Here is a 12,107-nt window from a genome sequence, read left to right as displayed (position 1 = left end):
TTGTCCCCCTCCTTGTTTGTATATTATTTTTGCTTCCCTTCCCTTATGTTCATCTCTTTTGTATCTTAAATTCCACATGTGAGTGAAGTCATATGATACTTGTCTTTCCCTGACTAATTTCGCTTAGCATAATATACTCTGGTTCCATCCACATAGTTGCAAATGGCAAGGTTTCATTCTTTTTAATTGCCAAGTAATATTCCATTGTGTATGTATGTGTGTGTGTGTGTGTGTGTGTGTATACACACACACACACACACACACACCACACCTTTCTTATCCATTCATCTGTCAATGCTGCCTCTTTTCAACCAGATGACCCCTAGTTTTAATCTCATTCATATATTGTGGGGAGGATGTGCTGTATAAGGCTTTCATTAAAAGGAGACTTTTGTTTTGTTGTTTTAATTTTTATAATACATATTTTAAAAGGTTAAAGCTATATCCTTTTGTAGTTCTTAAGCGTGATTGGGTGTTCACACCGTTGTGTGACATGTGCCACCCTTAAACCTTGTTATGACGTTGGCACATTACCCGTCTGACGTAAACAAATAAATAATAAATAATAAATAAATAAATAAATAAATAAATAAATAATAAAAAATAAATAAAAGGTCAAAGCTACCAGTAAACTCACCCAAAGGTCCTTTGTGCTTTGAGCATGGTGATGAGTGAGGGGCTGCAGGGGCCAGTTCTTTGCTGTGCTGAGGGGAGACATAGAGCCATTGAGCTCTTTTGCAGCTGCTTGCCTGTGTCCCAAAGTTTACATCTGCCATGATACATTTAGTTGATACCCTGGGGTATATTTTCAACACCTATTTTTAATTTTTGCAGAATAGATACTGGCCATGAAAAAGAGCACCTGTCAGATACAAACTGAAAATTTCATATATGTGAATATTTTTTTAGTCTGATACCTGACACCCAACTGGTTAGAAATATCCAGCTAATTACATCAGCTTTCCCCCTTTTTTGGTACCCCCCAAAATTTAGCCACTATCCTTGGCATTAAGGACACATGTGCAAATACCTACATAAGTTAATTAATGTTATGCTTATGCTCCTAATAGCTCAGTTCAGGAGCTTTTATGGTAACAAAAGCCCTACCTTTACTCTTACCCACCAACCTGTATTACTAACTTTAAACTTCCTCAGGGGTCCCAGTGGAATCCTTGTTCAGGCATGGTAGAGATACCCTCACGCTCTGTGGAAACTTTGCTTTGGAAGTGGTAGAAAAATCCAGTCCTCCACACTTAATTATAGGTAGCTTTATAATATATATAGTTGCAGCTGCACCAAAATTTCCTGAAGATATATTATCTAGAACACTTATCAGTGGAGAAGATGGGAATCAGTCAAAAAAATTGGAGTTAGTTGTGTAGGATTTTTTTCAGGTAACTCTTGTCTCTCCCTGGGCCCTTGAATGGGAATGGAGGAATTTGGAGCTTTGTGCCTGGCAAAGTCTCATAGGTGATTTTTGACATGCACCTTTTTCTCTAGCATAAGAAAACCTTTGTACCACATGTAACTGCAAGTCTCTGAGCAAGTAGAATTGTTTTTCTAAACTATTCTAGCTACGTCTTCAGATTACAGCTCATGGATCTCACAAAATAGACTGGCTCTAATGGCAACCAGATTTTTTTCACAGTGATTTTAGCAGTCATTTTAAAAAGTTACTCAATTGTAAGTTCAACTAAAGAACATTTGTAGAATAAGACTAAGAAAAACTGTCTTAAATACTCTAAACTTGAAAATTTAGGAACTTCCAGGAATTACATACTCAGAACTAGGAGTCCAGTTTGAGAAACCGTGAACTAAGGTGTTTAGTTCCATGATCACTAATAGAGTCTGATCCTAGTTTGCTGATTTGGTTGCACACTGGATAAATCTGTGTTTTCCTGCCCAGTTTTATGACTTTTCATTTAGACAGTAAGGAAGTTTTCATTTTAAAAATTATGGATGGAATATTAGAATTGAAAAGAAATTTATTATCTAATATAAGCCCCCAATTCATAAATATGTAAACTGAGGCGCAGTAAGATTTACATGAAGTCATTCAGTAAATGGGGCATTTACCTCCTTACGTTGGTATTTGAAAGCTGGACTGTATGAACTATTAGAGACCTTGTGTGTAACATAGCAGTTTCATCCATCCATCCATCCATCCATTCATTCATTTATGCATTCAACAGATGTTTATTGAATGTTTGTTATGATTAGATATTGTTCTAGAATCTACATCCTGGTGATCTTGAAATCTACTGGGAAAGTTTCTACTCTTTTGATATTTTAGTGAGCGAGAAATGCAATAATAAAATTTTCAAGTGTTGATAATGTTCTAAAAATAATGATAAGGGAAGAAAGATGTTTGAGATAGTGTGAGGTGGCTTTTTTATATAATGTGATGAGGAAAGCCATCTATTTTTAAGGAAATGAGAAAGGTAAGCCATGCAAAGATAAGGAAAATAGTCTTTGTGACAGAAGGACAGCAAGTACAAAGGCCATGAGGTTGGAATACTCCTTAGGTTATATTAATATAAATTTAGGAGAATTCTTACTAGAATTTAAGTTAATAAAATTAAATTTTAAATTCATTAATTCCAAATTTTGTGAAGTTGTTTCTCAGGACAAGTGAAGAGGTATCCTCAATACAGGAAAATAATCACTCTTTATATTTTTCAGATGTTGCTAAATTTGCATAAGAAGAGTTGGATGGAAGGTTTGACACTTCAGGACTACAGTGAACACTGTAAACACAATGAATCAGTGGTAAAAGAGATGTTGGAATTAGCCAAGAATTACAATAAGGTGAAGGTTACTTCCCGCATTTATTTCTTATAATCTTTAGAATACATATGATTAGATGGCAAGTATTGTATAAATATATACATAGTTAAAAAATAGAGTGGCCTATTTTATAGATCAAATAGTAAATATTTTGGACTTTGCAAGCCATCCAGTCTGTTGTAGGTACTCAACTCTGCTGTCATAGTAGAAAAGTAGCCACAGACAGTATGTAAAGGAGTGAGTGAGGCCGTGTTTCAGTACAACTTTAATAAAACAGGCAGCTGGCTAGATTTTACATTTGAAATTTTTTGATTATCCAAAGGGCTTTTTCTTGGGAGGGAATGGGAAACAAGTAGATGTAGGATAATAACACCAGCATTTAATACTTCTACATACAGTTTAGTTTATGAGCTTTTCTTTTTTCCATTTAATAAGTGTCTATTGAAAACCTGCTATGCACCAGGCACGGGGGGTATGGTAAGAAGCAATACTTGTCCACACAGAACTTATTTTCTGGTAGGAAAAACACAAAGAAACACAATATAATGTATTAGGATTAGTGCTATAAGAAAATAAGTGATGATGATGTAAGGAAAAATAACTAGCAGGGTGGCTCTGTCATTTAAGCATCCAACTTTTTATTTTGACTCTGGTCATGATCTCATAGTTCGTGAGATCAAGCTCTGCGTCATGCTCTGCACTGACTGTGTGGAGCCTGGTTGGGATTCTGTCTCTCCCTTTCAGCCCCTTCCCTGTGTTCTCTCTCTCTCAAAATGTATAAGTAAACTTAAAAAAAAAGAATAGGGGAGATTACTTATATGAGTATGTTTAAAAGTTATATTTTGTAGAATCTCCTGAAAATGTTTATTGTATACTAAAATATATGTGACCATAATATTCTTGTTCATAGATTTATATTTTTTTATAATTCTGAAATTAAGCAAATACTTGAGCTGTGACTAAACTATATCTGGGGGTGCCTGGGTGGCTCAGTCAGTTCAGCGTCCACTCTAGATTTTGGCTCAAGTCATGATCTCACAGTTTGTGAGTTTGAGCCCCGCATTGGGCCCACATTGACAGTGTGGAACCTGCTTGGGATTCTCTCTTTCCTTCTCTCTCTGCCCCTACCTCTCTGTCAATTATTTAGTCAGTCAGTATATACAAACATGCATACACACACATACACAAACAAACTAAAAAATAAAATAAAATGTTTCTTCTGTGTTCTATTAGTTTCCAAGGACTGCCATAACAAACTGCCATAAACTGGGTGTCTTAAAACAAATACATTCCCTCATGATTATGGAGGCTAAAAGTCCCAAATCAAGGTATTGGCAGGGCCATGCTCCCTCTGAAGCCTCCAGGGGAATATCTTTCCTTTCCTTTTCCACATTCTTCAGTCCCAGGTTTTCTTAGGTTGTGGCAACTTTAATCTCTAACCATGGTTAAGGGTTCAACATATCTTTTTTGGGGACATAATTCCACCCATAACATGTATTTTACAGCTTTCTTGACTAAAACTCACATGAAAAACAGATTTTGGGGGCACCTGGGTGGCTCAGTTAGTTAAGCGTCCGACTTTGGCTCAGGTCATGATCTCATGGTTCGTGGGTTTGAGCCCCTGCATCGGGCTCTGTGCTGACAGCTCAGAGCCTGGAGCCTGCTTTGGATTCTGTGTCTCCCTGTGTCTCTGCCCCTCCCCTGCTCATGTTCTGTCTTTCTCTCTCTCTCTCAAAAATATATGAACATTAAAAAAATTAGAAAACAGATTTTACATTTTTAACCAAGTACATGCAAATGTATATGTGTGTATATGTAGTTGCAACAAAAGTTTTATAAAACAATATTTACCCTTATTACATGTGATACATTTTTTCTCATTTGACTTAATTTTATTGTTTCAGTTATATACATACATACTATATACACGTACATATAGCTTGCAACCTATTAATGGATTGAAAACCTGTAATTTGTAAAACATACAAGTTTTGCAGGGTTTTGTTTACAAATATCAGTTGCATATCTCCTGTACAAGTTGCAGTGGAAAACAGGGATCCTTCCTTAATTTTTAGGAAAACAGAGGCAGTAAAAAAAGTTCACAAATAATCAGAGTTGTAGACTAAAATTGGTGTGTTCCATAACACGTCAGTATTCAAATAGTCCACAAACCAGCTGTATCAGTGTCACCTGGGATCATGTTAGAAATATAGACTCTCAGACCTACCGAATGAAAATCTACAGTTTATCAAGATTTCCAGGAGATTTGTGTACTCATTCAAGTTGGAAGTTAGAGGACACTACCATAGAGAATATAGTGAAGTCCTATAGAGATTCAGAGGCTCTTGCTTTCAGTTGTGGGAGACCCAGGATGCTATCTTAGAGAATACAGCATTTGAACTAGACCTTAAAGCATGAATAAGATTTGGACATACAGAGAAATGTTACCCTAGGCAAAATAAACATCACAGGCGAAGACCAGGAGACAGAAAGGCAAAGACACCTTTAGGAAACTGTGTTTGGCTAGAGTATATACTATATGAGGGTGAGTGGGGAAGAGTTTTTTGAAGTTACTGAATTCAAGTAACAGGATTTAGAATACCAGGATAGAGTTGTTGGGTTTTTTTTATTTTTTTATTTTTTTAATGTTTGTTTATATTTGAGAGAGAGAAAGAGACAGAGGGCAAGTGGGGGAGGGACAGAGAGAAAGAGAGAGACAGAATCCAAAGCAGGCTCCAGGTTCTGAGCTGTCATCACAGAGCCCAACATGGGGCTTGAACTCATGAACCATGAGATTATGACCTGAGCTGAAGTCTGACGTTTAACCAGCTGAGCCACCCAGGTACCCCAGGATAGAGTTATTTTTGAGTAGGAGTATGATATCCCAGAACCTAATTTTAGAAATGTAATTTGATGACAGTGTAGAAGAAGGGCTGTGCCGGAAGAGGAGATTTGACATGGAGGTTCTGTTCAGGAGGAGCTTGCTGTCACCCAAACAAAAGTACTAGGTATTTTGGTTTACCAGAGTAGCATTGGGAACAGAGGCATCAGCAGACAAATAAAGAAAACATGGCACCTGGATAGATGGAGTGAAAGAAGAAGGAGGAATCAGAGATGAATTCAGGGTTTCCTACCTAGGTGACTAAAAGTATGTTAGTACCATTAAAATTTTCCAATTTTGAAGTAGAAGGATTGAGAAAGGAGATTGAGTTGTATTTAAAAAAAAATTTTTTTTTGACGTTTTTATTTATTTTTGAGACAGAGAGAGACAGAGCATGAATGGGGGAGGGGCAGAGAGAGAGGGAGACACAGAATCGGAAGCAGGCTCCAGGCTCTGAGCCATCAGCCCAGAGCCCGACGCAGGGCTCGAACTCACGGACCACGAGATCGTGACCTGAGCTGAAGTAGGACGCTCAACCGACTGAGCCACCCAGGTGCCCCCGAGTTGTATTTTAAACAAGCAGGTAGAAATACAGGACTAAAATTTAATGATAGGAGCTAGAGCTTAAGATTTTGGAGACAGCTAAAATTTTTTTTTGGTTGTCACACCAAAAAGTAGTATTTCTCAGGGCTCTTGGGTGGCTCAGTCGGTTAAGCATCCGACTCTTGATTTCAGCTTAGGTCATGATCTCACGGTTTCTGAGATGGAGCCACACATTGGGCTCTGTGCTGACATCATGGAGCCTGGTTGGTATTCTCTCTCCCTCTCTCTGCCCCTGTCTTGCTCATGTGCTCACAGGCTCTCTCTCAAAGTTTAAAAAGAAAGTAATATTTTTCTTTTTACATTAACCTACCAAATAAATACTAGCCAAGGGAGAGTGTATAAAATTTGCTGCATGTAGCAAGAAGTCTTTGGAGAGAATTTAACTTTGAAAAAAGTTGATGGGCCTATACAAACTAAATTCCAGCAGAATTAGGTCTGGCTTTGAAGAGCATGCCCTGATTTATATGTAGTGTTCCAGCTGGAAATCATCATTGATTCTAGATTATAGGGAAATTTTTTTTTATCTTTCTAGTATATGTTTTTCATGCTGTGAAGATTAAAGAGAAAGAAATAGTTTATCATACTTAAAACAGTTAACCTTTTATACATTAGTGACTTAAGTAATATTATTCAGCAGACTGTAGGAATGGTTTTCATTTCTCTGTAACATTGCAAGTTTTAAGTAAATTCATATTGGTACCACTGCCAGGAAATAACCTATTTATGGTTACTGCTGCCCATCCACAGAAGTTTTTCCTATTTTACAGTTTTAAAAAATCTCTGTAGTACTCAAAAACTTGTAAGGTTTGGTTATAAAATGAAAACAATGTGTAAGCTGTGATATGAAGGAGTCCAAATTTGAGAATGTAATTCCCTCTGTGATTGAAAGAGAATGTGGTGGAGTTTTTAGTAACACTTAAAATATAAAAAGAAATGCCCATGCTACCAATTCTTCATAGTATTCTTTTTAATTGGTTGGTGTTTTAAACTAAGGTAATTACTGTTAGGTGCCAGTTAGCTCCTAAAGTGAAAGAAGATTAGAAAATAATTAAATTCCTTTGTTCCAACTTTTCTGTTTCAAGTCTGAATTCCACACAAAGATTCTGCTTGATTACTAGTCATTGATTTCTCTAATTACTGAACTACAACCACCACACTCTGTTATTCTAAATCTCCTCTAATTTATTCATGCTAAGATGTATCAGGTTTTAAAATATTGATAATATTTGATTGGATATTTGTAAATGAATGTGCAAGTGAAAAGTGAATTATAAAAGGAGCATTTTAAGAATAAAATAGGGGGTGCTTGGGTGGCTTAGTCGGATGAGCGTCTAACTCTTGATTTTGGCTCAGGTCATGATTTCAGGGGCGTGGGATTGAGCCCTATAGTGGGCTCCTTGCTGAGCCTAGAGCTTGCTTAAGATTCACTCTCTCTCCCTCTGACACTCGCCCCTGTACAAACCCACACAATCTCTCTCTCTCTTTCCCTCCCTCTCTCTCAAAAAAAAAAAAAAAAAGTAGCATAAAGAGGGGAACCTGGCTGGCTCAGATGGTAGAGCATCAAACTCTTGATCTCAGGGTCATGAGTTCGAGCCCCACGTTGGATGTAGAGATCACTTAAATAAATAAAACTTAGAAAAAAATAACAGAGACATAAAAATTTACCTTGTTTTCAAACATGTAGCCCTGTGAATTCTGAGATCTGACACTTTACCTTTCAGGTAGAAATAGTACCTACTCTATAACCTGAAAGAAAATTCAGGTATATTTTTTATGTGATTAGATATAAAACATGTAATTATATGATTACATTTGGTTTACTACAGTAGCTATTTTAACTGGGAAAATGTTGGTTTATGCTAGTGCAATAAGATAAGAAAAACAAAATAATAAATAAATATTGGGAAGACCAAGACAGATTATCATTATTTAAGTATGATAGGATATGTTTACAATCAAACAGTAATCTAAGAGACTAAACTAGAAGACCATCAGAACTGTTAAAATAGAGAATTATGTATGTGGTAACCATGCAATTACATAAGCTGAAACCAGGTGAAAACTGTAATAGGCAAGTCAGTTCATAGTATCCAAACTTATAAAATACTTAGAAAGAATTACCATAAGAAATACATGTTTAAATGTATATGGCTTATTTCAATAATACTAAAAACATTTATAAAACAGATTCCTTTGTTTTCACATAGGAAGATTCAGTATTGTAAATATTGTTGTCAATATTGTAAAGCTTGCCACATGTAGCAAGAAGTCTTTGGAGAGAATTTAGCTTTGAAAAAGTTGATGGTCCCGTACAAACTAAATTCCAGCCGAATTAGATCTGGCTTTGAAGAACGTGCCCTGATTTATATGTAGTGTTCCAGCTAGAAATCATCATTGATTCTAGATTATAGGAAAAATTACTATATAGGGAATATATACTATTATAGGGAAGATTACTTTAATGCTAGTAAGAATATCAATGAGGTAATTTACAGTTTTGATAACTTGACAGTATGGTTTATCTGCAACAAAAATAATAAATTAACATTTATTGACTGCTTGTTAGGAGTCAGACTGGGAGAAAATATTTATACTGGTAACACAGAAAAGACTAGCATCCAAAAAATGTATAGTATCCACAAGAATCCCTATAACGTAGTTTTAAAAAACAATAATTTTGGACAAAACAGCTGGAAAACTCACTGAAGACAAATGGCATATAAACATGAAAAGACAAGTTCAACCTTATTAAGTAGTCAAAGAAAAATTTTATTTTCAAATTTAAGAAATGATTTGGGAAAATGCATCACTAGTGGGTAAGTAAAGAGTTACAGAACTTTGCAAAGGGGCTATGTTTCAATTATAAATGTGTATATCTCTTAAAAGTAACATGTTCTCTTTTAAGGTTTATTTTGAAGAATAAATTCTACAAGTACCGACTTACAGAAGAATTTACAACCTGCTATTATGTGTAGAAATTGAATTGTGTAACAATTTGAAAAGTTCCTACTATGTTACCTTCCTTTTCTTTTTCAAAGATACCTATTTCACATTTATCTCAACATATAATTATGTTATGAACAGTGTCACCTCAAAGGTGGAAAGTAGAGGAATGATATACTTCCTGTAAATCCTGAATTATTTTCAGTTTTTGCATTAACCAGATGTTGCTTATATCTAAGATTGTGTTAGCTCAAAGTAGCAATGGTTTCAACAAGATAGAAATGTAGGTCTCTTAATAAAAAAGAAAAAGAAAAAGAAAGAAAGGTAGGTGTCTTGCAAGTCAAGGCCAGTATGACACTTTGAAGTCTTCATGAACCCAGATTCCTTCTATATTTTGCTCCACTTTCCTCATATTGGCCTCCATCCTTTAGATATCCTCATGATTCAGGGTGATTGCTAGAGCTTTAGCCATCCCATCTGAGTTCCCAGTAACTGGTTAAAAAGGAGGGGCAAAAGGGAGGGATGCGCCCCAGCTAAATCTGCTCCGTTTCACAGTCCTTTTCGTAAACCCTACCCAACAGCACTTCTGATTATAGTCTCGTTGGTAGAACTCAAGTGGACACATTTTACTTTGAGAAAGGCTATATATATAGTGTGGTCTTTTACCTGGGAGCAGCACTGTCTTTAAGGAAATTAGGGTGGTATTACAAAAGAAGAAAGGGAGGATACATGTTGGGTAGGCATCTAGTAGATTCTGTCATAGAAATTTTTCAACAAGCTGAACTATATTATTTCTGTTATGGGTGTATACGCATACACCTATGATGTTTATTGTATATCCCTATTTCATGTAGTTACACTTTTAAATTGGATTTCCTGTAAGATTTTTAGAATTTATGCTGTTCAGGCTGCTTATTAAATCATGGGTGTGGCTTTATTACTATCCAGGATATGTCATTATAAAGTAATTATTTCCTGAATTGTCATGAATATTGCTTCAAGGTCTTTGGAGATAGATAGTACTGTTGAAGTCACAGTTGCATTGCTTATTGGCTATATTCTATATGTGGCCCCATTGTTCTTTGTGCACATTCCATTTTTGTATATTTCATACTGCATTGCAGTTTGAGATTTCCAGGCAAGTAAAGCCCAAATGTGAGCTCCTTGAAGAGAGAACTATCTTATTCAGAGGGAGTACTTAGTAGTGATTATTGAATATGTAAATGAAAATTCTGCTGTCGAGGACATGCATAGAATGTACCTAAAGTGTTACAAGCTATTTCAAAAGGAGAGTTAGAAATACATTTTTTTTTTTTATATAATAGGAGTATTGCTGGAATTAACATATGGTTCTCCCAAGGAGATAGTGCCTAATTCCTTTACATATAAAATGTATATTAACTTACTTCACTGGGATGTTTTAAAGAGTCAGTAAATCAGTATTTGTAAAAGCAAGTGTCTGGTAATATGTAATTACTGATAGTTGTAGGAAAACCAATTTTATGTTCTCCAAACTCACACCTCTTCTCCTGTCTCAAATTTCTAATTGTTTCATGTGTGCTAATTTTGCTTTCTCAAGTATGCTTTATAAAAGCCATTTCTTTAAACTTGTTCTTTACCCTTAACCCAGTAATGTGATTTTCAGTTATATAGTCAATACATTAACTTCACATAAAATCAAGAAAGAAGGAAAAGACAATACCTTGAAATTCACTAGCAGTTATGCAGAGATTGATGGTGAAAAAAATTACCATCTATGTGATTTTAGAAAGCACGTGCTTATTAAATGGGATCAGGGCATGTTATAGAGTAAAGAAAGTTAGTATTTCAAAGGGAAGAAAAGAAGCCCAAGGACCAGAGAAGTATGGAGTGGAATAGGAGACATGGTGTTATAAAAACACAGAGGTTAAAGGGTTAGAAGAGAAAATAGCGATTGAAGAAGCTCTTTAAGGCATTCAGAAAGTTCAAGAAAACTGAGTTCATTGGATTTTACCTGATGGAGATCCTTAAGAGTGTAAATGAAGTGCAAAAGATCCAGTCCATATTTTTTAAAGGGTAAATAAAATGGTAGAATCTGAGATACCTGTTTTCCATTTAAGAAATTTGACCATTACCAGAAAAAGGAGAATGAAGTTAATGGGTTTAGTAAAAGCCTGTTTAACATGGGGGTACGTCTGAGGGGATTATGATAACATAACAGACCAAATTCTAGGAATTTCTTAGAACTGTGCAGACCGTGCATGATGGGATAGCCATCTGGGGGTCTTTGTTGATAAACTGTTAAAAACGTTTCTAGTGTGAATAGCCACAAACATTTTCAGTGCTTTTTTGTTGGTTGAGTAAACCGAAGAGCATGAATGCAAAAGCAAAATTTGATGCCAAATCACAGAAGTTGCCATAAACACAGAAGTTCCCCTAGTGAGGACACTGCCTGTGCCTGAATTTCATTTGTTTCTGCTGCTACCATTTCTTAATTTTTCCTGGTGACTAGCCAGATTAGAACTATGAATGAAGACAAACTGGTCATGCCCAGATGGCAGAAGAGATCTAGGTAACTTAGGTAAGTGGAGAAAACATTCAAGGTTTTGATGTGATGATCTGGTCTGATCTGGTGTATCTTAGAATGAAAGAGATGTGCTTATTCTTTGTCATGGGGGTTTGCAACCTTAGTATATGCCTAAATCTACAGCTGCTCCTCATTTTCCAGATGGCATCTATGGCTGGGAGTACTTTTTACCATCTGCACTTCTCAAAGAGTTTGTGAACTCTCTCTTTTAATTATTGGAAATGGAAAAACTAATTGGTAAAGTGGTTAAATGATGTAAAAGATTTTAAAAATTAAGTTAGAACTTTTTATGTTCTGTTTAACCTTTTTAGAAAAGGACCAGTGAAG

The 12,107-nt window shown here is 35.7% G+C and overlaps 1 protein-coding gene and 1 non-coding gene across 2 annotated transcripts in view; both read left to right on the top strand.

The window, feature by feature from the left end:
- The window catches only part of PSMD14 (proteasome 26S subunit, non-ATPase 14), a 94,557-nt gene that overhangs the window by 77,288 nt on the left and 5,162 nt on the right, over positions 1-12,107 (top strand). Inside the window, exon 10 of the mRNA XM_078451205.2 lies at positions 2,683-2,808. Coding sequence (XP_078307331.1) covers positions 2,683-2,808 — 126 coding nt within the window. The remainder of the gene's footprint in view (positions 1-2,682; positions 2,809-12,107) is intronic.
- Positions 444-544, top strand: LOC132674123 (small nucleolar RNA U13). The gene has a single exon (XR_009608433.1). It is a non-coding gene; the product is annotated as a small nucleolar RNA U13 (small nucleolar RNA).

The sequence above is a fragment of the Panthera onca genome, chromosome C1 (genome assembly GCF_046562875.1).
Source record: "Panthera onca isolate mPanOnc1 chromosome C1, mPanOnc1 haplotype 2, whole genome shotgun sequence".
Classification (NCBI taxonomy): domain Eukaryota; kingdom Metazoa; phylum Chordata; class Mammalia; order Carnivora; family Felidae; genus Panthera; species Panthera onca.
This window is presented reverse-complemented; position numbering and strand designations above follow the sequence as displayed.